General features: G+C 55.5%; 2 protein-coding genes across 2 annotated transcripts; both read left to right on the forward strand.

The window, feature by feature from the left end:
* Positions 1 to 529: 529 nt before the first annotated feature.
* Positions 530 to 9,430, forward strand: LOC139678252 (trichohyalin-like). Its single transcript, XM_071568961.1, has 5 exons — positions 530 to 2,623; positions 2,717 to 3,061; positions 3,332 to 4,378; positions 8,511 to 8,627; positions 9,290 to 9,430. The coding sequence occupies exons 1-5, from the start codon at positions 530 to 532 to the stop codon at positions 9,428 to 9,430; spliced, it is 3,744 nt and encodes a 1,247-aa protein (XP_071425062.1).
* Positions 9,431 to 10,001: 571 nt separating this feature from the next.
* LOC139678257 (trichohyalin-like) lies at positions 10,002 to 18,902 on the forward strand. The gene is made up of 5 exons (XM_071568974.1): positions 10,002 to 12,095; positions 12,189 to 12,533; positions 12,804 to 13,850; positions 17,983 to 18,099; positions 18,762 to 18,902. The coding sequence occupies exons 1-5, from the start codon at positions 10,002 to 10,004 to the stop codon at positions 18,900 to 18,902; spliced, it is 3,744 nt and encodes a 1,247-aa protein (XP_071425075.1).
* The last annotated feature ends 466 nt before the right edge of the window (positions 18,903 to 19,368 follow it).

The raw sequence follows: 19,368 nt of genomic DNA on the forward strand, positions 1-19,368 counted from the left end.
CCCCTGCCCACACCTCCCCGGCACGGCCATCCGGCCAAACCCTCTGGGCTCTGCCCTGCGCAGGTCGGGGTGTCGTGTGGAATATTTAAATATTATAAGTAGTTGTCATATATGGTATAGATTTCTATCAATATTATATATTGGAGCACATACTATCATTATTATAATATTTAGTTTCTTGTATTTTAGTTTTAAATAATTTTTTATTTTATAATGATTTATTATTTTTTGATGTAACTTTTATTTGTTTTGGAGTAATTGTGTGTGCCACAGTCCTGCAGGGAGGTGCTGGGAGCAAGATCTCCCGAAGGGAGATAGACAGAGAGAATGGAGGCTTAAATGGTGGCCCTTTGTGACATCCCAGGTGCCTTCCAGGGCCCTTTGTGACACGGGCCACGGTGATGCCCAGAGCCCCGCCCTGCCCAGGGCTATTTAAGGAGCGCAGAGCCCGGGGGTGCCCCAGCCAGGAGAGCAGCTCGGCCAGCGTGAAGCAGCTCCCTGGATCCTGCTAGAGCAGAGGACAACGCAGATGGAGAAGCAGAAGAGGAACCCCAAATCCAAGTCCCCCAGCCCCTTGCCCAGCTGGATGGAAGACCAGGCACTCAGCGGGCAGTGGGAGGGGGCAGTGGGCGAGTCAGACCTGCCACTGTCCCTGACTGAGGAGGGGACCTTTCTTGACATGGACAAAGACTGGAATGACGACAAGGATCAAGAGCTCTCCCGGTCTGGCGATGTCACCAGAAGCCAAGATGTGACACTCCAAGAGCTCTACCAATGGGAAGAAGAAGTGACAGTCCGAGAACGTTCCCAGCGGAGAGCCAGGAGACAGCGAGAGCTCTACCAGAGGGAAGAAAAGGTGACAGTCCGGGAACTCTCCCAGTGGCATGACAGGAGACAACCAGAGCTGCACCAACGGGAAGAAAAGGTGACAGTCCAGGAGCTGCACCAATGGGAAGAAGGTGGTGTGAGGTACACAGAGGTGACCCAATGGGAAGCAAGTGTGACAGTCCAAGAGCTGTCCCATTTGGAAGAAAAAAAGCCACCTCAATGGCTGTCCGAATGGGGAGAAGAACTGAGAGGCCAAGACCAGATCCTGAGGAGAGTTCAGAGACCCAGGGATCTTTCCTCATTGGAGAAAGATGTGAGAGGGACAGAGCTGACCTTGAGGAGAGTTCAGAGACCCAGGGAACTCCCCTCATGGGAAGAAGATGTAAGAGGAAAGGAGCTGTCCCAGAGCAGAGATGTAAGAGACCAAGACCCAATCCAAAACTACAGTGCCCAGAAGCTGCCCCAAAGGGAGAGAGATGTGAGGGAGAAAAAGCTGTCCCGATGGGGAGCTGATGTTGGTTGTACCACCTGGGACAAAGCTTTACACCCTGGGAATGCTGGGGACTCCCAGACTTGTCCCCAGGAGGGGCCCAGCTCTCCCAGCAGTGTGGGCACAGAGGTGGCAGGAGAGGCAGCCCCTGAGCTGCCCAGCTCAGCTCCTGCCCCGCTGAGTCCCACGGACACTGAGCCAGCAGCTGCTGCCCCAGCCAGAGCTGCTGAGGAGGAGAAGGAGCCCCAGGGGCCTCTCAGTGCTGAGGAGGAAAAGGCAGAAGGTTCTCCAGCCTTTGGAGAGCAGGAGCCATCAGCAGGGACAGAGAGCGATGTCCCTGCCCCACAGAGCAATGCTCTGCTTGAGGTGCAGAGACTGAGCCAGGAGCTGGAGGAACAGAGAGAGCTGGAGCAGAGCAGGGCTGCAGAGATGGTGGGAACAGTTCCATCAGAAAGGGAAGAGAGCCCAGTTCCTGCCCCACAGAGCCCCTGCTCCCCCTCCAGCCCCTCGACTCCTGAGGTGCAAGGCCAAGCCCTCAGTGGGCAGCAGGAGGAGACAGAGGGGGAGTCACTGCTGGCAGTGCAAGAGACTGAGGAGGGGGCCTTGGCTGGGGAGGGGAAAGACTGGAAGTCTTGCATGGAGGAAGAGCTGTCCCGAGGGGAAGGCGAGACAAACCCAGAGCCGTGCCAAGGGACAGACTACAGTGTCCAGGAGCTGTCCCAAGGGGAAGGTGAGATGGGCCCAGAGCTGTCCCAGAGGAAAGAGGATGTCACCTGCAATGTCTGTGACAATGCCTTGGGCCCAGTGAACGAGGAGGACGCCCACACTGTTCCCCAGGAGGGGTCCAGCTCTCCCAGCAGTGTGGGCACAGAGGTGGCAGGAGAGGCAGCCCCTGAGCTGCCCAGCTCAGCTCCTGCACTGCTGAGTCCCACGGACACTACACCGGTCCCTGTCCCACAGAGCCCCTCAGAGGGCAGCCAGGCCCTGCTGGACGCAAACCAGGACATGTCCAGTGAGATCCTGAGCCAGGCTGAGCTTGAGCTCCAGGGATCCAGCCAGCAGGAGGAGGAAGAGAGAGAGCTGGAAGAAAGCCTGACTGCAGAGTCAGTGAGAACAGTTAGCCCAGAATTGCCACAGACCCCAGTCAATACTCTGGAGAGTATCTCAGATGGCATCCCGGCCCTGATGGAGGCAGAGCGTCAGATCTTCAGTGAGATGCTGGGCAATGCTCTGCTTGAGGTGAAGAGACTGAGCCAGGAGCTGGAGGAAGAGAGAGATGTGGAGCAGAGCAGGGTTGCAGAGATGGTAAGAACAGTTCCATCAGAAAGGGAAGAGAGCCCAGTCCTTGCCCCACAGAGCCCAGTCCCTGCCCCACAGGGCCCAGTTCCTGCCCCACAGGGCCCCTCAGAGGGCAGCCAGGCCCTGCTGGACTTCGCTGAGCTCATCAGCACTGAGATCCTGAGCCAGGCTGAGCTTGAGCTCCGGAGATCCGTCCAGCAGCTGCAGGCACAGGGACACCTGGAGCAAACCATGGCTGCAGAGGTGGTAACAACAGTTCCAGTAGAAAGGGAAGAGAGCCCAGTTCCTGCCCCACAGGGCCCCTCAGAGAGGAGCCACGCCCTGCTGGACTTTGCTGATCGCATCAGGACTGAGATCCTGAGCCAGGCTGAGCGTGAGCTCAGGAGATCCATCCAGCAGCTTCCGGCACAGAGAGAGCTGGAGCAGAGCAGGGCTGCAGAGATGGTAACAACAGTTCTAGTAGTTGGGGAGAATAGCCCAGTCTCTGCCCCACAGCGACCCTCAGAGGGCAGCCAGGCCCTGCTGGACTTTGCTGGGCTCATCAGCACTGAGATCCTGAGCCAGGCTGAGCTTGAGCTCAGGAGATCCATCCAGCAGCTGCAGGCACAGGGACACCTGGAGCAGAGCAGGGCTGCAGAGGTGGTAACAACAGTTTCAGAAGAAAGGGAAGAGAGCCCAGTTCCTGCCCCAGAGAGCCCAGTCCCTGCCCCACAGAGCCTCTGCTCCCCCTCCAGCCCCTCGGCTCCTGAGCTGCGAACCCAGATCCTCAGTGAGCAGGAAGAAGACAAGGAGGCAGAGGGGGAATCAGTCCAGGCACTGCAAGAGACCCAGGAGGGGGCCCCGGCTGGGGAAGGGATACACTGGACATACCACGTTGACCAAGAGGCTTCCCAGTGGGAAGATGAGGAAGACCAGGAGCTGTCCCAAGAAAATAACACATGCCAACAAGTGTCCCAAGGGGAAGACCTCCCTGAGCAGGAGCTGTTCCCTGGGCAAGGCAAGGCCGACCAAAAACTGTCTGACTGGGAAGAATACACTGAGGAAGAGGAGCCCCAAGGAGAAGGGAAGAGCTACCAGGAAGTGTCTGACTGGGAGGAAAACATCAAGCAAGAGCTGTCCCAAGGAGAAGGAAGTAGCTCCAGCTGGGAAGAACACGGAGGCTCAGTGCTATGCCGGTGGGAAGATGAGAGGGACAGAGAGCTGGCACTGCAGTACTGGCAACAACACGTGACCGTCCACACCATTGAGGTCAAGCCCTTTCGGCGGCAGGATGAGTGTGAAGGAAACATCAAGGAAGAGCTGACCCAGAGAGAAGTGAGTGGCTCCCAAGGACTGAGCGACAAGGAGCACTCCAAACAGGAAGAGCAGTCAGAAGGAAAAGGAGGTCGCAGCCCACAGGTACGGTCCAGCTCTGAATCCTTCAGCCAGGAGGAGGAGGAGTCCCCTGGACATTTCAGTAGCTACCAGGACCTGCTGTCCAGCTGGGAGGACTCCCCTGGCAAAGAGTTTTCCCATGAGGACAGCTCCATGGGACAAGAGTTTTCCGACTGGGAAGAACACAGAGGCTCAGTGCCATCCCGGTGGGAAGATGACAGCGACAGAGAGCTGGAACTGCAGGACTGGCAACAACATGTGACTGTCCACACCATTGAGGTCAAGCCCTTTCGGCAGGAGGACGACGAGTGGGAAGAACTGAGTGTCCTGGAGCTGCCCCAAGCAGAAGAGAGAGACGAAAGGCTGTCAGTGCCCGCCCCTCGCCAGGCATGGGCTGAGCTCCATGTGAACCAACCATGCAGACGAGTGCCAGGCTGGGCCTCTCCTCCCCAGCTGCAGCCCCAGGCCGCCAGAGGGGATGTGGCTGCCCCCAGAGGGGATATGGCTGTCCCCAGAAGGGATGTGGCTGCCCCCAGAGGGGATGTGGCTGTCCCCAGAGGGGATATGGCTGCCCCCAGAGGGGATGTGGCTGCCCCCAGAGGGTATGTGGCTGTCCCCAGAGGGGATATGGCTGCCCCCAGAGGGGATGTGGCTGCCCCCAGAGGGGATGTGGCTGCCCCCAAGAAACGTCCCTCCCGCCTCAGACGGGCACTGCGGGCTCTGGGCAGGCTCTTCCGCTCCTGCCTGGAGGGACAACCCGAGGATTAGGCCCTGCCCCAGGGCCAGGCCCTCCCCAGACATGGCAGGGCGGGCAGCATTTGCCAGGACAAACATCCCTGGTGCACTTCCCAGAGATCAGCACAAGACGGCACAGCACAAGGGCAGGAACGGGGCCAAGAAGTGGCCGTGGACTGGAGGGGCTCAAGAGCACCAGAGACCCCCAAACCTCAGACCTGTTTCAGGAATGACTGAAAGAAGAGAACTAATTGGGACAGAAGGGCAAAACCACCTTCAGGGGGGAACCCTGTCCATGGAAAGGGACCCCCAGCAAGCCCAGCACCCTGGACATGACTCAGCCGGACTGACACTCAACAAGGACTGACATCCCATCACCTGGACTGACACTGGATTTGGACTGACACGCCATGAACTGCATTGACACTGCAACTTCCTAAACCCGACTCAGTACTCACAGGATTTTGACACCACAAATGAATACAGGTATTTGAATTTATATTTCCTATCTAATGGTGTTGCCCACTCTGAAATACTTGATAAACCCTTCTGCTCTAAATAGGAAGAATGAAAGCTCATGGTTACTGCCCAGCCCTGATTTACATGCAACCAGCTCCTTCCATACCTTTACCTTGTGTACCCCCTGCTTGTTCCTCCCTGTTCCTCCTGCCCCCTGCACGTGTTGCCAGAGTTCCACTGACCCTTTCCTAACATCCCAGACCCTCCCCTTTGCATCCTTAGCAGTTACTGAATCCTGCTTTTCCAGCACTTTCTTGATAATGACTCAATGAGTGGGACTGACCTTGAGGTGGAGCTTGAGCGGCTCCAGTCAGACACACCTTTGGTACTAATTGTGGAACATCTTCTTGCTTTGCTCTCCAAGATACAGGCAATAAAGTCTGGAGTCTGTTCTGTCCTCTGTTCTGTGAGGAATCCTCCTGGAATAGATTCCGTGCATACCAACCACATTCCACCCAGGAAGAGGTAACTGAGAGATTGGAGTGGGTCATACACTTATTCTGTCACTGGAGTTTATAAAGGTTCTTGTTGTGCTAGAATTGGATTATTTCAGGTGGCCTTTTCAAATCATTTCCTTGTAGACTCACCAGGGGAGCCCTGGAAGAGAAGCTCAGTGATTCCTGGAATGACAGGAAAAGGAAGAAGGAGGAGGAAGATCCCTTGGCTCTGCCAGTTGAGGAGATGCAGTGAGTGCCAACCACCTCCTGTTGTTGTTGTTGTTTTTCACTCAGTCGTGGGAATGAGCCTTTCCTGTGCCAGGCCTGATGTTGTTTCCCCCCCAGGACACCCCAGCCCAGACGTGGCTCACGCCTGTCTGAGTGGCAGAAGCTCCCGGAGGGCATCGAGCACTTGCCCGAGAAGTGGTCCTGCTGCCTGAGCCCTGAGCCCAGTTCAGGTAATGCCACATTCCAGGGAATCCCCACCCCTGCTCCTGGGCCCCTGGTCACCCCTGGTGATGTCAAGCTCTTTCTGCTGGGGGGGTTTCTCTCCCTTCCCTCACTCAGGAATTGCAATTCCAGCTTTCTCTCAGGATTGTGCCACCAGCATCAGGCCTGGTGAAGAGGATCCAAAGTCCAGGTAAAAATGATGTCAATCTCCTTTAGATGAGCATTGCCCATTAACCCCCAAACTGACAACGATTCCAGCCAAAGCTACAGACAAGGCAGTGAGTTAAATGCTGGAGTAACAATGTCAGCATCGTGTGTTTGCCACATGAAAAAGCAGAATTTCCATCCTGCTTTGAGAAGGTGTCTTGTGCTTCTCCCAGCCTTGGAGTTGGCTGAGTCCTGAGCCATCTCCTACCCAGGAGAAAGAAGATTGTGCTCCACCTTGGACACACAAGCAGCTGCATCAAATATCCCTGGGTAAGATGGTTGAATTTGGTTGCTAAATGCACAGAGTTGTTAGAAAAGCACTTATTTATAATAACACAAGTTGTAAGGGCTCCCCCTCAATAGAAAACAGTGGAATTTGGTGGCAGTCCCATCTCTGCAATAGTGTTTAACTACAGCTTTGGACTCAGACAATACTGAGCTGTGATCAGGTCTGAAGATGTAAAACAAGAGCTCCCTGATTGCTCCTGGCACAACCTGCAGAGAAATCAGCCCAGCACGGTCTGAGGGTGCTCACCCCCTTCTGCCTTCTTTGAGAACAATGGGAGAAGGTGGAACTCAGAGTGTGCCCTCAGGCCCTTGTTCCTCCAGGAAAGGCATTTCCTGGGGCTGCACATCCTCCAGTGCCCTGCAGGGGCACGTCCCTCCCTAGGGATGGAGTGGGAGTTTGATTGGGCCTTCAGAACCCCAAAGGGAACAGCTGAGCCAGACAGACACACGAGTCAGGGCTGTTCTTCCAACACTGACATCCTTCCAACCAACAAGTCAATCACTTCTCACTTTTGCTGCCTGTCTCAGGGCAGTTCTCACTCACAAGGCTGGGTGGCTTTTAGAACTTTTCCTTTGTCTTTCTTGCCAGATTGAACTGCTGCAACTGGGACATTGGAAGAAGAACTTGGCATCTCTTTTTCCTCTCCCTTTCCCTCTCTCTCCCTCGTAAAGTCATCTCTTCCTTTCTCTCTTCCCTTTCACCCTTCCCTTTATCCCAAATCCACTAAGTCATTTAGACACTTCATGTGTATTAATTAATTGAGATTAGGAAAATAGGTTACTCTGTTTATAATACTATGAAATAGGCATAGAGAGGAACTAAGGAATACACATATTAGGAACATTTCAGTATAATAGTAGTATAGTATATAGAATATATTATATCATATTATATTACATCACATTACATTACATTATAAAATATTGCATAGTAAGGGTGCACTCCATAGAGCTTTCCATAATGGATGCACTCACACTCACCCCCACACCTCCCCTACCCTCCAATCCCCCCCTCTCCCCTCTCCCCCTTCCCCTCTCATCTCCTCCCCTTCCCTCTCACCCGCTTACCCTCTCCCTCTCCTCTCCCCCCTCCCCTCCTCTCCATTTCCCTCTCAATCCTCCTTCCCTCCCCTCCTCTCCCCTGCCCTCTCTGCCCCTGCCCTCTCCTCTCTCAAGCTCTCTCAACCTCTCTAAACCTCTCCTCTCACCCACAGAAGCAGAGCCTGCCAATGGCGCCGCTTGCCAGGCATTGGCCACAGCAACTGCCATTCCCTCCTCAACGGATCTGCCTGGCCCAGAGCATGGAGTGGGAACCACTGGACAAGAAAGTCACACTTGGCCTGCCCATTCTCCTTCTGGCACTGCTTGCCTTGCACTCAGAAAGGCTTGGAACTAAGGGGGGCACAGTGCCAGCCTCTGCTGGGGGGGACAAGAACCTTTCCTGCCCAGCCCCGTCCGTGCTCCTGACACAGAGCAGGGCTGTGTGTGCAGCTTTAACTGGAGTGTTTCTGGGCAGCTGCACAGCAGGACCCTCTGCCTTCTCTTTCTCCCGGACAGCCTTCCCCTGTCGCAGGACACGGAGCTCTTCTCCCGCGGGATGGGAGGGAGGAGCTCAGCTTTGGGACCCCACGGGGGAGCTGCTGGCTCCTTTTCTACACCTGAATATCATCGACAGGGCCGGGGAGGGGCTCTTTGTGCCTGAAGGAAGGGAAAGGGAGCCAGAGGAGGATGATCCACCTTGCTGAGGCTGGGGGAGGACCCCAAGGCTGGGAGGCACCCAGGCCATCCTGCTGGGCATCCTCCTGCCAGCTGGGAGGATCCAGGGGCGCAGGAGGCAGCTCTGGCTGCTTCCTTCGCTCTCTCCCCCTCTTTCTTTGCTTTAGGAGCTCGGAGATCCCTTGGATCTGAGGCAGGAACTGAAGGAAATTCGTGGATATGTCAACAAGGTCCAAGATCCAGAAACTCAGCAAGATCATGAGAGATACTGTCTAGCACAGCCTGTTGGTGATTCCCAGGGAAGCCTGGCTGATGGAAGCAATAAAATTCTTCCTTCTGGAGTAGACAGTGTCAGGTGTTTTGATTTGGGCAACAGCTGTGAGGGAGGAAGATGCTGAAGCTGCAGCTGAGTTTGATGTAGCTCTCAGTGAACACTCCATGACACAGCCTGAAAACGTGTTTCACCCTGAGGGCACGTGAGCTTTGCTGGGAAGGCCATGGAGAGAACAGTGTGGGAGCTGAGACACGGGGTCAGTGCTGCCAGGCAGTGGCTCTGCCAGGCTCCAGGACAGACCCTGAGGGGAGGGGTGTTCTGCCGTGGCCCGAGGGAAAGGATGGGAGGAAATGGCCTGTACCAGGGCAGGTTGACCTCAGAGATTAGAAACAATTTTTTCCCTGCAGGAGTGGTCAGGCATTGGAATGAGTGTCCCAGGGAGGTGGGGCAGTCACTGTCTCTGGAAGTGTCCCAGAGGGGTCTGGAAGTGGCCCTTGGGGACATGGATTGGGGGTGATTGTGGTGGTGCTGGTGAGGCCGGGACTGGATGGTCCTGCAGGTCTCTGCCAGCCTTGATGTTTCCAGGACTCTGGGATTGTCCTGACCCAGGGGCAGGTTCTGCCACCTGGCCTTGTGGCACCTCCTGATGTTCTCGTGGTGCCACTTCTCCAGCTTGTCCAGGTGCCTCAGGATGGCCCCGTCCTTCCGTGGTGTCACCTGCCCCGCTCAGCTCCGGTCCCTGCCGACGTGCAGCGGGAGCGCTGGCCCCGCTGTGTGCCATCGACGCAGACCCTGCGGAGCCCGCGGGGCTGAGGCACAGCCCTGAGGGACCCCCCTCATCCCTCATCCATGAAGCCCCTGCCCACACCTCCCCGGCACGGCCATCCGGCCAAACCCTCTGGGCTCTGCCCTGCGCAGGTCGGGGTGTCGTGTGGAATATTTAAATATTATAAGTAGTTGTCATATATGGTATAGATTTCTATCAATATTATATATTGGAGTACATACTATCATTATTATAATATTTAGTTTCTTGTATTTTAGTTTTAAATAATTTTTTATTTTATAATGATTTATTATTTTTTGATGTAACTTTTATTTGTTTTGGAGTAATTGTGTGTGCCACAGTCCTGCAGGGAGGTGCTGGGAGCAAGATCTCCCGAAGGGAGATAGACAGAGAGAATGGAGGCTTAAATGGTGGCCCTTTGTGACATCCCAGGTGCCTTCCAGGGCCCTTTGTGACACGGGCCACGGTGATGCCCAGAGCCCCGCCCTGCCCAGGGCTATTTAAGGAGCGCAGAGCCCGGGGGTGCCCCAGCCAGGAGAGCAGCTCGGCCAGCGTGAAGCAGCTCCCTGGATCCTGCTAGAGCAGAGGACAACGCAGATGGAGAAGCAGAAGAGGAACCCCAAATCCAAGTCCCCCAGCCCCTTGCCCAGCTGGATGGAAGACCAGGCACTCAGCAGGCAGTGGGAGGGGGCAGTGGGCGAGTCAGACCTGCCACTGTCCCTGACTGAGGAGGGGACCTTTCTTGACATGGACAAAGACTGGAATGACGACAAGGATCAAGAGCTCTCCCGGTCTGGCGATGTCACCAGAAGCCAAGATGTGACACTCCAAGAGCTCTACCAATGGGAAGAAGAAGTGACAGTCCGAGAACGTTCCCAGCGGAGAGCCAGGAGACAGCGAGAGCTCTACCAGAGGGAAGAAAAGGTGACAGTCCGGGAACTCTCCCAGTGGCATGACAGGAGACAACCAGAGCTGCACCAACGGGAAGAAAAGGTGACAGTCCAGGAGCTGCACCAATGGGAAGAAGGCGGTGTGAGGTACACAGAGGTGACCCAACGGGAAGAAAGTGTGACAGTCCAAGAGCTGTCCCATTTGGAAGAAAAAAAGCCACCTCAATGGCTGTCCGAATGGGGAGAAGAACTGAGAGGCCAAGACCAGATCCTGAGGAGAGTTCAGAGACCCAGGGATCTTTCCTCATTGGAGGAAGATGTGAGAGGGACAGAGCTGACCTTGAGGAGAGTTCAGAGACCCAGGGAACTCCCCTCATGGGAAGAAGATGTAAGAGGAAAGGAGCTGTCCCAGAGCAGAGATGTAAGAGACCAAGACCCAATCCAAAACTACAGTGCCCAGAAGCTGCCCCAAAGGGAGAGAGATGTGAGGGAGAAAAAGCTGTCCCGATGGGGAGCTGATGTTGGTTGTACCACCTGGGACAAAGCTTTACACCCTGGGAATGCTGGGGACTCCCAGACTTGTCCCCAGGAGGGGCCCAGCTCTCCCAGCAGTGTGGGCACAGAGGTGGCAGGAGAGGCAGCCCCTGAGCTGCCCAGCTCAGCTCCTGCCCCGCTGAGTCCCACGGACACTGAGCCAGCAGCTGCTGCCCCAGCCAGAGCTGCTGAGGAGGAGAAGGAGCCCCAGGGGCCTCTCAGTGCTGAGGAGGAAAAGGCAGAAGGTTCTCCAGCCTTTGGAGAGCAGGAGCCATCAGCAGGGACAGAGAGCGATGTCCCTGCCCCACAGAGCAATGCTCTGCTTGAGGTGCAGAGACTGAGCCAGGAGCTGGAGGAACAGAGAGAGCTGGAGCAGAGCAGGGCTGCAGAGATGGTGGGAACAGTTCCATCAGAAAGGGAAGAGAGCCCAGTTCCTGCCCCACAGAGCCCCTGCTCCCCCTCCAGCCCCTCAACTCCTGAGGTGCAAGGCCAAGCCCTCAGTGGGCAGCAGGAGGAGACAGAGGGGGAGTCACTGCTGGCAGTGCAAGAGACTGAGGAGGGGGCCTTGGCTGGGGAGGGGAAAGACTGGAAGTCTTGCATGGAGGAAGAGCTGTCCCGAGGGGAAGGCGAGACAAACCCAGAGCCGTGCCAAGGGACAGACTACAGTGTCCAGGAGCTGTCCCAAGGGGAAGGTGAGATGGGCCCAGAGCTGTCCCAGAGGAAAGAGGATGTCACCTGCAATGTCTGTGACAATGCCTTGGGCCCAGTGAACGAGGAGGACGCCCACACTGTTCCCCAGGAGGGGTCCAGCTCTCCCAGCAGTGTGGGCACAGAGGTGGCAGGAGAGGCAGCCCCTGAGCTGCCCAGCTCAGCTCCTGCACCGCTGAGTCCCACGGACACTACACCGGTCCCTGTCCCACAGAGCCCCTCAGAGGGCAGCCAGGCCCTGCTGGACGCAAACCAGGACATGTCCAGTGAGATCCTGAGCCAGGCTGAGCTTGAGCTCCAGGGATCCAGCCAGCAGGAGGAGGAAGAGAGAGAGCTGGAAGAAAGCCTGACTGCAGAGTCAGTGAGAACAGTTAGCCCAGAATTGCCACAGACCCCAGTCAATACTCTGGAGAGTATCTCAGATGGCATCCCGGCCCTGATGGAGGCAGAGCGTCAGATCTTCAGTGAGATGCTGGGCAATGCTCTGCTTGAGGTGCAGAGACTGAGCCAGGAGCTGGAGGAAGAGAGAGATGTGGAGCAGAGCAGGGTTGCAGAGATGGTGAGAACAGTTCCATCAGAAAGGGAAGAGAGCCCAGTCCTTGCCCCACACAGCCCAGTCCCTGCCCCACAGGGCCCAGTTCCTGCCCCACAGGGCCCCTCAGAGGGCAGCCAGGCCCTGCTGGACTTCGCTGAGCTCATCAGCACTGAGATCCTGAGCCAGGCTGAGCTTGAGCTCCGGAGATCCGTCCAGCAGCTGCAGGCACAGGGACACCTGGAGCAAACCATGGCTGCAGAGGTGGTAACAACAGTTCCAGTAGAAAGGGAAGACAGCCCAGTTCCTGCCCCACAGGGCCCCTCAGAGAGGAGCCACGCCCTGCTGGACTTTGCTGATCGCATCAGGACTGAGATCCTGAGCCAGGCTGAGCGTGAGCTCAGGAGATCCATCCAGCAGCTTCCGGCACAGAGAGAGCTGGAGCAGAGCAGGGCTGCAGAGATGGTAACAACAGTTCTAGTAGTTGGGGAGAATAGCCCAGTCTCTGCCCCACAGCGACCCTCAGAGGGCAGCCAGGCCCTGCTGGACTTTGCTGGGCTCATCAGCACTGAGATCCTGAGCCAGGCTGAGCTTGAGCTCAGGAGATCCATCCAGCAGCTGCAGGCACAGGGACACCTGGAGCAGAGCAGGGCTGCAGAGGTGGTAACAACAGTTTCAGAAGAAAGGGAAGAGAGCCCAGTTCCTGCCCCAGAGAGCCCAGTCCCTGCCCCACAGAGCCTCTGCTCCCCCTCCAGCCCCTCGGCTCCTGAGCTGCGAACCCAGATCCTCAGTGAGCAGGAAGAAGACAAGGAGGCAGAGGGGGAATCAGTCCAGGCACTGCAAGAGACCCAGGAGGGGGCCCCGGCTGGGGAAGGGATACACTGGACATACCACGTTGACCAAGAGGCTTCCCAGTGGGAAGATGAGGAAGACCAGGAGCTGTCCCAAGAAAATAACACATGCCAACAAGTGTCCCAAGGGGAAGACCTCCCTGAGCAGGAGCTGTTCCCTGGGCAAGGCAAGGCCGACCAAAAACTGTCTGACTGGGAAGAATACACTGAGGAAGAGGAGCCCCAAGGAGAAGGGAAGAGCTACCAGGAAGTGTCTGACTGGGAGGAAAACATCAAGCAAGAGCTGTCCCAAGGAGAAGGAAGTAGCTCCAGCTGGGAAGAACACGGAGGCTCAGTGCTATGCCGGTGGGAAGATGAGAGGGACAGAGAGCTGGCACTGCAGTACTGGCAACAACACGTGACCGTCCACACCATTGAGGTCAAGCCCTTTCGGCGGCAGGATGAGTGTGAAGGAAACATCAAGGAAGAGCTGACCCAGAGAGAAGTGAGTGGCTCCCAAGGACTGAGCGACAAGGAGCACTCCAAACAGGAAGAGCAGTCAGAAGGAAAAGGAGGTCGCAGCCCACAGGTACGGTCCAGCTCTGAATCCTTCAGCCAGGAGGAGGAGGAGTCCCCTGGACATTTCAGTAGCTACCAGGACCTGCTGTCCAGCTGGGAGGACTCCCCTGGCAAAGAGTTTTCCCATGAGGACAGCTCCATGGGACAAGAGTTTTCCGACTGGGAAGAACACAGAGGCTCAGTGCCATCCCGGTGGGAAGATGACAGCGACAGAGAGCTGGAACTGCAGGACTGGCAACAACATGTGACTGTCCACACCATTGAGGTCAAGCCCTTTCGGCAGGAGGACGACGAGTGGGAAGAACTGAGTGTCCTGGAGCTGCCCCAAGCAGAAGAGAGAGAGGAAAGGCTGTCAGTGCCCGCCCCTCGCCAGGCATGGGCTGAGCTCCATGTGAACCAACCATGCAGACGAGTGCCAGGCTGGGCCTCTCCTCCCCAGCTGCAGCCCCAGGCCGCCAGAGGGGATGTGGCTGCCCCCAGAGGGGATATGGCTGTCCCCAGAAGGGATGTGGCTGCCCCCAGAGGGGATGTGGCTGTCCCCAGAGGGGATATGGCTGCCCCCAGAGGGGATGTGGCTGCCCCCAGAGGGTATGTGGCTGTCCCCAGAGGGGATATGGCTGCCCCCAGAGGGGATGTGGCTGCCCCCAGAGGGGATGTGGCTGCCCCCAAGAAACGTCCCTCCCGCCTCAGACGGGCACTGCGGGCTCTGGGCAGGCTCTTCCGCTCCTGCCTGGAGGGACAACCCGAGGATTAGGCCCTGCCCCAGGGCCAGGCCCTCCCCAGACATGGCAGGGCGGGCAGCATTTGCCAGGACAAACATCCCTGGTGCACTTCCCAGAGATCAGCACAAGACGGCACAGCACAAGGGCAGGAACGGGGCCAAGAAGTGGCCGTGGACTGGAGGGGCTCAAGAGCACCAGAGACCCCCAAACCTCAGACCTGTTTCAGGAATGACTGAAAGAAGAGAACTAATTGGGACAGAAGGGCAAAACCACCTTCAGGGGGGAACCCTGTCCATGGAAAGGGACCCCCAGCAAGCCCAGCACCCTGGACATGACTCAGCCGGACTGACACTCAACAAGGACTGACATCCCATCACCTGGACTGACACTGGATTTGGACTGACACGCCATGAACTGCATTGACACTGCAACTTCCTAAACCCGACTCAGTACTCACAGGATTTTGACACCACAAATGAATACAGGTATTTGAATTTATATTTCCTATCTAATGGTGTTGCCCACTCTGAAATACTTGATAAACCCTTCTGCTCTAAATAGGAAGAATGAAAGCTCATGGTTACTGCCCAGCCCTGATTTACATGCAACCAGCTCCTTCCATACCTTTACCTTGTGTACCCCCTGCTTGTTCCTCCCTGTTCCTCCTGCCCCCTGCACGTGTTGCCAGAGTTCCACTGACCCTTTCCTAACATCCCAGACCCTCCCCTTTGCATCCTTAGCAGTTACTGAATCCTGCTTTTCCAGCACTTTCTTGATAATGACTCAATGAGTGGGACTGACCTTGAGGTGGAGCTTGAGCGGCTCCAGTCAGACACACCTTTGGTACTAATTGTGGAACATCTTCTTGCTTTGCTCTCCAAGATACAGGCAATAAAGTCTGGAGTCTGTTCTGTCCTCTGTTCTGTGAGGAATCCTCCTGGAATAGATTCCGTGCATACCAACCACATTCCACCCAGGAAGAGGTAACTGAGAGATTGGAGTGGGTCATACACTTATTCTGTCACTGGAGTTTATAAAGGTTCTTGTTGTGCTAGAATTGGATTATTTCAGGTGGCCTTTTCAAATCATTTCCTTGTAGACTCACCAGGGGAGCCCTGGAAGAGAAGCTCAGTGATTCCTGGAATGACAGGAAAAGGAAGAAGGAGGAGGAAGATCCCTTGGCTCTGCCAGTTGAGGAGATGCAGTGAGTGCCAACCACCTCCTGTTGTTGTTGTTGTTTTTCACTCAGTCGTGGGAATGAGCCTTTCCTGTGCCAGGCCTGATGTTGTTTCCCCCCCAGGACACCCCAGCCCAGACGTGGCTCACGCCTGTCTGAGTGGCAGAAGCTCCCGGAGGGCATCGAGCACTTGCCCGAGAAGTGGTCCTGCTGCCTGAGCCCTGAGCCCAGTTCAGGTAATGCCACATTCCAGGGAATCCCCACCCCTGCTCCTGGGCCCCTGGTCACCCCTGGTGATGTCAAGCTCTTTCTGCTGGGGGGGTTTCTCTCCCTTCCCTCACTCAGGAATTGCAATTCCAGCTTTCCCTCAGGATTGTGCCACCAGCATCAGGCCTGGTGAAGAGGATCCAAAGTCCAGGTAAAAATGATGTCAATCTCCTTTAGATGAGCATTGCCCATTAACCCCCAAACTGACAACGATTCCAGCCAAAGCTACAGACAAGGCAGTGAGTTAAATGCTGGAGTAACAATGTCAGCATCGTGTGTTTGCCACATGAAAAAGCAGAATTTCCATCCTGCTTTGAGAAGGTGTCTTGTGCTTCTCCCAGCCTTGGAGTTGGCTGAGTCCTGAGCCATCTCCTACCCAGGAGAAAGAAGATTGTGCTCCACCTTGGACACACAAGCAGCTGCATCAAATATCCCTGGGTAAGAGGGTTGAATTTGGTTGCTAAATGCACAGAGTTGTTAGAAAAGCACTTATTTATAATAACACAAGTTGTAAGGGCTCCCCCTCAATAGAAAACAGTGGAATGTGGTGGCAGTCCCATCTCTGCAATAGTGTTTAACTACAGCTTTGGACTCAGACAATACTGAGCTGTGATCAGGTCTGAAGATGTAAAACAAGAGCTCCCTGATTGCTCCTGGCACAACCTGCAGAGAAATCAGCCCAGCACGGTCTGAGGGTGCTCACCCCCTTCTGCCTTCTTTGAGAACAATGGGAGAAGGTGGAACTCAGAGTGTGCCCTCAGGCCCTTGTTCCTCCAGGAAAGGCATTTCCTGGGGCTGCACATCCTCCAGTGCCCTGCAGGGGCACGTCCCTCCCTAGGGATGGAGTGGGAGTTTGATTGGGCCTTCAGAACCCCAAAGGGAACAGCTGAGCCAGACAGACACACGAGTCAGGGCTGTTCTTCCAACACTGACATCCTTCCAACCAACAAGTCAATCACTTCTCACTTTTGCTGCCTGTCTCAGGGCAGTTCTCACTCACAAGGCTGGGTGGCTTTTAGAACTTTTCCTTTGTCTTTCTTGCCAGATTGAACTGCTGCAACTGGGACATTGGAAGAAGAACTTGGCATCTCTTTTTCCTCTCCCTTTCCCTCTCTCTCCCTCGTAAAGTCATCTCTTCCTTTCTCTCTTCCCTTTCACCCTTCCCTTTATCCCAAATCCACTAAGTCATTTAGACACTTCATGTGTATTAATTAATTGAGATTAGGAAAATAGGTTACTCTGTTTATAATACTATGAAATAGGCATAGAGAGGAACTAAGGAATACACATATTAGGAACATTTCAGTATAATAGTAGTATAGTATATAGAATATATTATATCATATTATATTACATCACATTACATTACATTATAAAATATTGCATAGTAAGGGTGCACTCCATAGAGCTTTCCATAATGGATGCACTCACACTCACCCCCACACCTCCCCTACCCTCCAATCCCCCCCTCTCCCCTCTCCCCCTTCCCCTCTCATCTCCTCCCCTTCCCTCTCACCCGCTTACCCTCTCCCTCTCCTCTCCCCCCTCCCCTCCTCTCCATTTCCCTCTCAATCCTCCTTCCCTCCCCTCCTCTCCCCTGCCCTCTCTGCCCCTGCCCTCTCCTCTCTCAAGCTCTCTCAACCTCTCTAAACCTCTCCTCTCACCCACAGAAGCAGAGCCTGCCAATGGCGCCGCTTGCCAGGCATTGGCCACAGCAACTGCCATTCCCTCCTCAACGGATCTGCCTGGCCCAGAGCATGGAGTGGGAACCACTGGACAAGAAAGTCACACTTGGCCTGCCCATTCTCCTTCTGGCACTGCTTGCCTTGCACTCAGAAAGGCTTGGAACTAAGGGGGGCACAGTGCCAGCCTCTGCTGGGGGGGACAAGAACCTTTCCTGCCCAGCCCTGCCCGTGCTCCTGACACAGAGCAGGGCTGTGTGTGCAGCTTTAACTGGAGTGTTTCTGGGCAGCTGCACAGCAGGACCCTCTGCCTTCTCTTTCTCCCGGACAGCCTTCCCCTGTCGCAGGACACGGAGCTCTTCTCCCGCGGGATGGGAGGGAGGAGCTCAGCTTTGGGACCCCACGGGGGAGCTGCTGGCTCCTTTTCTACACCTGAATATCATCGACAGGGCCGGGGAGGGGCTCTTTGTGCCTGAAGGAAGGGAAAGGGAGCCAGAGGAGGATGATCCACCTTGCTGAGGCTGGGGGAGGACCCCAAGGCTGGGAGGCACCCAGGCCATCCTGCTGGGCATCCTCCTGCCAGCTGGGAGGATCCAGGGGCGCAGGAGGCAGCTCTGGCTGCTTCCTTCGCTCTCTCCCCCTCTTTCTTTGCTTTAGGAGCTCGGAGATCCCTTGGATCTGAGGCAGGAACTGAAGGAAATTCGTGGATATGTCAACAAGGTCCAAGATCCAGAAACTCAGCAAGATCATGAGAGATACTGTCTAGCACAGCCTGTTGGTGATTCCCAGGGAAGCCTGGCTGATGGAAGCAATAAAATTCTTCCTTCTGGAGTAGACAGTGTCAGGTGTTTTGATTTGGGCAACAGCTGTGAGGGAGGAAGATGCTGAAGCTGCAGCTGAGTTTGATGTAGCTCTCAGTGAACACTCCATGACACAGCCTGAAAACGTGTTTCACCCTGAGGGCACGTGAGCTTTGCTGGGAAGGCCATGGAGAGAACAGTGTGGGAGCTGAGACACGAGGTCAGTGCTGCCAGGCAGTGGCTCTGCCAGGCTCCAGGACAGACCCTGAGGGGAGGGGTGTTCTGCCGTGGCCCGAGGGAAAGGATGGGAGGAAATGGCCTGTACCAGGGCAGGTTGACCTCAGAGATTAGAAACAATTTTTTCCCTGCAGGAGTGGTCAGGCATTGGAATGAGTGTCCCAGGGAGGTGGGGCAGTCACTGTCTCTGGAAGTGTCCCAGAGGGGTCTGGAAGTGGCCCTTGGGGACATGGATTGGGGGTGATTGTGGTGGTGCTGGTGAGGCCGGGACTGGATGGTCCTGCAGGTCTCTGCCAGCCTTGATGTTTCCAGGACTCTGGGATTGTCCTGACCCAGGGGCAGGTTCTGCCACCTGGCCTTGTGGCACCTCCTGATGTTCTCGTGGTGCCACTTCTCCAGCTTGTCCAGGTGCCTCAGGATGGCCCCGTCCTTCCGTGGTGTCACCTGCCCCGCTCAGCTCCGGTCCCTGCCGACGTGCAGCGGGAGCGCTGGCCCCGCTGTGTGCCATCGACGCAGACCCTGCGGAGCCCGCGGGGCTGAGGCACAGCCCTGAGGGACCCCCCTCATCCCTCATCCATGAAGCCCCTGCCCACACCTCCCTGGCACGGCCATCCGGCCAAACCCTCTGGGCTCTGCCCTGCGCAGGTCGGGGTGTCGTGTGGAATATTTAAATATTATAAGTAGTTGTCATATATGGTATAGATTTCTATCAATATTATATATTGGAGTACATACTATCATTATTATAATATTTAGTTTCTTGTATTTTAGTTTTAAATAATTTTTTATTTTATAATGATTTATTATTTTTTGATGTAACTTTTATTTGTTTTGGAGTAATTGTGTGTGCCACAGTCCTGCAGGGAGGTGCTGGGAGCAAGATCTCCCGAAGGGAGATAGACAGAGAGAATGGAGGCTTAAATGGTGGCCCTTTGTGACATCCCAGGTGCCTTCCAGGGCCCTTTGTGACACGGGCCACGGTGATGCCCAGAGCCCCGCCCTGCCC

This window comes from Pithys albifrons, chromosome 1 (genome assembly GCF_047495875.1).
Source record: "Pithys albifrons albifrons isolate INPA30051 chromosome 1, PitAlb_v1, whole genome shotgun sequence".
In the NCBI taxonomy this organism is placed as follows: Eukaryota; Metazoa; Chordata; class Aves; order Passeriformes; family Thamnophilidae; genus Pithys; species Pithys albifrons.

What these genes read in the sequence shown, in the direction of transcription:
- LOC139678257 (XM_071568974.1), top strand. Translation starts at nt 10,002, where the DNA reads ATGGAGAAGCAGAAGAGGAACCCCAAATCCAAGTCCCCCAGCCCCTTG. An exon ending in AGAGCAGGGCTGCAGAGATG is followed by an intron (nt 12,534 to 12,803) that starts GTAACAACAGTT and finishes CCTGCCCCACAG; the next exon opens with AGCCTCTGCTCCCCCTCCAG. An exon ending in CAGTGCCCGCCCCTCGCCAG is followed by an intron (nt 13,851 to 17,982) that starts GCATGGGCTGAG and finishes TCTTTGCTTTAG; the next exon opens with GAGCTCGGAGATCCCTTGGA.
- LOC139678252 (XM_071568961.1), top strand. Translation starts at nt 530, where the DNA reads ATGGAGAAGCAGAAGAGGAACCCCAAATCCAAGTCCCCCAGCCCCTTG. An exon ending in AGAGCAGGGCTGCAGAGATG is followed by an intron (nt 3,062 to 3,331) that starts GTAACAACAGTT and finishes CCTGCCCCACAG; the next exon opens with AGCCTCTGCTCCCCCTCCAG. An exon ending in GATACTGTCTAGCACAGCCT is followed by an intron (nt 8,628 to 9,289) that starts GTTGGTGATTCC and finishes CCACTTCTCCAG; the next exon opens with CTTGTCCAGGTGCCTCAGGA.